The sequence below is a fragment of the Phytophthora infestans genome, genomic scaffold (genome assembly GCF_000142945.1).
Source record: "Phytophthora infestans T30-4 supercont1.3566 genomic scaffold, whole genome shotgun sequence".
NCBI lineage: Eukaryota > Oomycota > Peronosporomycetes > Peronosporales > Peronosporaceae > Phytophthora > Phytophthora infestans.
This window is the reverse complement of record NW_003305114.1, coordinates 1-2470: the sequence shown is the minus strand read 5'-3', so window position 1 is coordinate 2470 and position 2470 is coordinate 1. Positions and strand designations below refer to the sequence as shown.

Sequence of the window (2470 nt, the reverse complement as noted above, 5' to 3'; positions counted from 1 at the left end):
GATGACGCACAAAAACATTCTCCACGTCGCAGTGCCAGCGCAACCGATTGCGTTGGCGTTGTCCCCCTTCCAGTCCCCATACAGTTGATAGCGACACTTGTTCGCCTGGTATTGGTTGATTTTGGTCGTGTAGTGGCAGCTCGCAGAAGCTCCCGCTGCTTGGACTTCACGTAATTTTGTGGAAACAATCCATGATGCGCCTCATTAATACGTAAAAAGCTCAGAGGATCCCCTGCAGTCTCAAGTTGTGTGTAAAATAGTCGAGCGCTTTGAGATATATAAGAGAGGGCTCCCACTAAGTGCGAATGTATTGGAACATATCAGGTGGTGCACACAGCGAAAATTTGCAGAGTTCGCCTTCTCGAACCAGTATCAGCCCATTCACAGACTGGCCTTCACAGCACACGACCTTGGAGCCGATGACCTTGACCAATGTAGACTGATACACAGAATTTTTTCTGTAAGAAAAAAATATTGATTAGACTAATAGCGGACGTACTCGGTTTGCAAGGTTGCGGATATCTACTACGGGGATATTATTGAACGCTGGGGTCATGGAGAGGAATCGAGCGGCCGGTCTCGCTAGGAAAATAAAACGATATTTAAAAAAAAATATTTACTATTGTAGGATTGAGATTACTTACCTCGACTTCGTGTTGTGCACGGTCAATTCGACTCCACTGATGCCACGATAAAGCCCCTATCACACACGTTGTTGTCGTAATTGCTGAATACGCTCTACAGTAATATTTGATTAGCAGTCAAATATTTTTAATAGCGATTGTTTCTTACCGTGGAGCGTTTGTAATCCTCCCTTGGTGACCAAAAATATCTCCGTGCTCAAGCTCACAGAGCTCTAATTACGTTTGCTTCCAGTCCGAATTAACGGGTGTTTGATAAGTATTCCATGGAGGTTCCCACGTGACGTCGGACGCACCCATTTCAGCTTCATCCAGCTCTTCCTGCACTTTAAAGCGCTCTTCAGAGCTCTCTAGGTACTCTGCCGACAGCTGAAACATTCTACCAGCAGTCGTTGAGACAGATACTCTTCCTTGAAAAATAAAATACAATGACTTATCATGTGGAGCTTCCAACCACATTTCTTTTACATAAAAAAGTGGGTTTTGGGGGGGGGAAGAGATTTCTCTGCGGGACTAATTAGCACAAGATCCACACACAAAAAAAGTGGACAAATTTGCGGGTTTAATTCACCGCGCGCAAACTAAGAATCTTTTCTGCATCAAATCGACGAGGTATTGAAGGTCACTGTCGCTTCTTTCAGACGGTGGAGGTCGAGCAATCTCCAGACTGCGCTGAAGCGTCCAAGCTGTCAGTGCATCTTCAGTCTCATCAGGTTCGCTTTGACACTCGTTTGTGTCTTGGTTTGTGTCAGGTTCGATCTCCAATCCACGTGCTATTTCATCGTTATGTACACTTTGTTGAGGGATTCTTTTCTTCGAAGATGTGGCACGCTTCACGGTGTTGTACAGGTGCTCAGCAGTGTACATCACACTCTCGTCTGCCAAGGTAGTAGAGCCCCCTGAGTTCTTTTGAACAAGGTCGTAATCTTGTGCGGCCTTCTCGAAATCTCCATTCTTACGGTACGCTGCTGCTCGCTGTCGATAAAATGCACTTGGGGTTGATCCTCTATTGGACTCTTTTTTGTCTTTGCTGACACTAATCGCACGTGAAAAATAGTCGACAGCTTGAGCTACTTTATCGACACGCATACACAAATTGCCCATATTATAGTACGCAAAGGCATGTTGTCCACCGGAAAGTCTCTGAACTTGCTTGTAAGCTGCTAACGCGGGTCCGATTTGTCCTGTTCGTTCTAAACACACCGCGAGCTGGAATTTCGCCTCAATTTCGCTCGGTTTTGCAGTCGATAAACTCGTGTAAAACTTGATAGCTCGGTCATAATCTCCATTTGCTCGTGCCTGGAAAGCTCTCGAGCGCAGACGTTCTGTAGCATTCATCGCGGCTGTGGAGACGACACGAGCTCGGGACAATAACTCCATAGTTCTAGTTTCTACTCCATCACGATTGGGGTGACCATCCCGACCAAGTTGCCCTCGAGACTCCACACTTCGACCCATAAAACCGGTTTCCGTATTCCCATATCTGCTCTCTGGGTTTGCTTTCCGCTCCAAAGGTTCTCTCTGGGATCCTCTAAAAAGGTCCACTTTCTCTCTTGTGTGAGAGATTTCCCCCCGGTTTTTGTGTTAGGAAGGAATTTGATTCTCGAGTTCGATGGTAGCAGGTCGTTTGGGTAGTTTGATGCCCTCCGATGGAGCAGATACTCGAGCGGTAGAAGGCCTTAAAGGTCGTTGCTGATTGGTCTGCTGTGTGTTAGTCGAGCCCATTGTGCGGTTTGCTGGATAGGACTATTTTCTGTCGAAATTTTGGTTATGTGTATTTTTTCAAAGACCTCCTTGTGCATATCCTCAATGTTTCCATCGGGAATATG

At 46.1% G+C, this 2470-nt stretch overlaps 1 protein-coding gene across 1 annotated transcript; it reads right to left on the bottom strand.

Moving 5' to 3' along the window:
- Nucleotides 1-240: 240 nt before the first annotated feature.
- Nucleotides 241-2099, bottom strand: PITG_22495 (uncharacterized protein; the record flags this gene model as incomplete). The annotated part of the gene is made up of 8 exons (XM_002909737.1): nt 241-295; nt 336-439; nt 500-582; nt 641-738; nt 793-845; nt 888-946; nt 1025-1154; nt 1224-2099. 8 exons carry the CDS (start codon nt 2097-2099, stop codon nt 241-243), a joined length of 1458 nt encoding a protein of 485 aa, XP_002909783.1.
- Between the last annotated feature and the right edge of the window lie 371 nt (nt 2100-2470).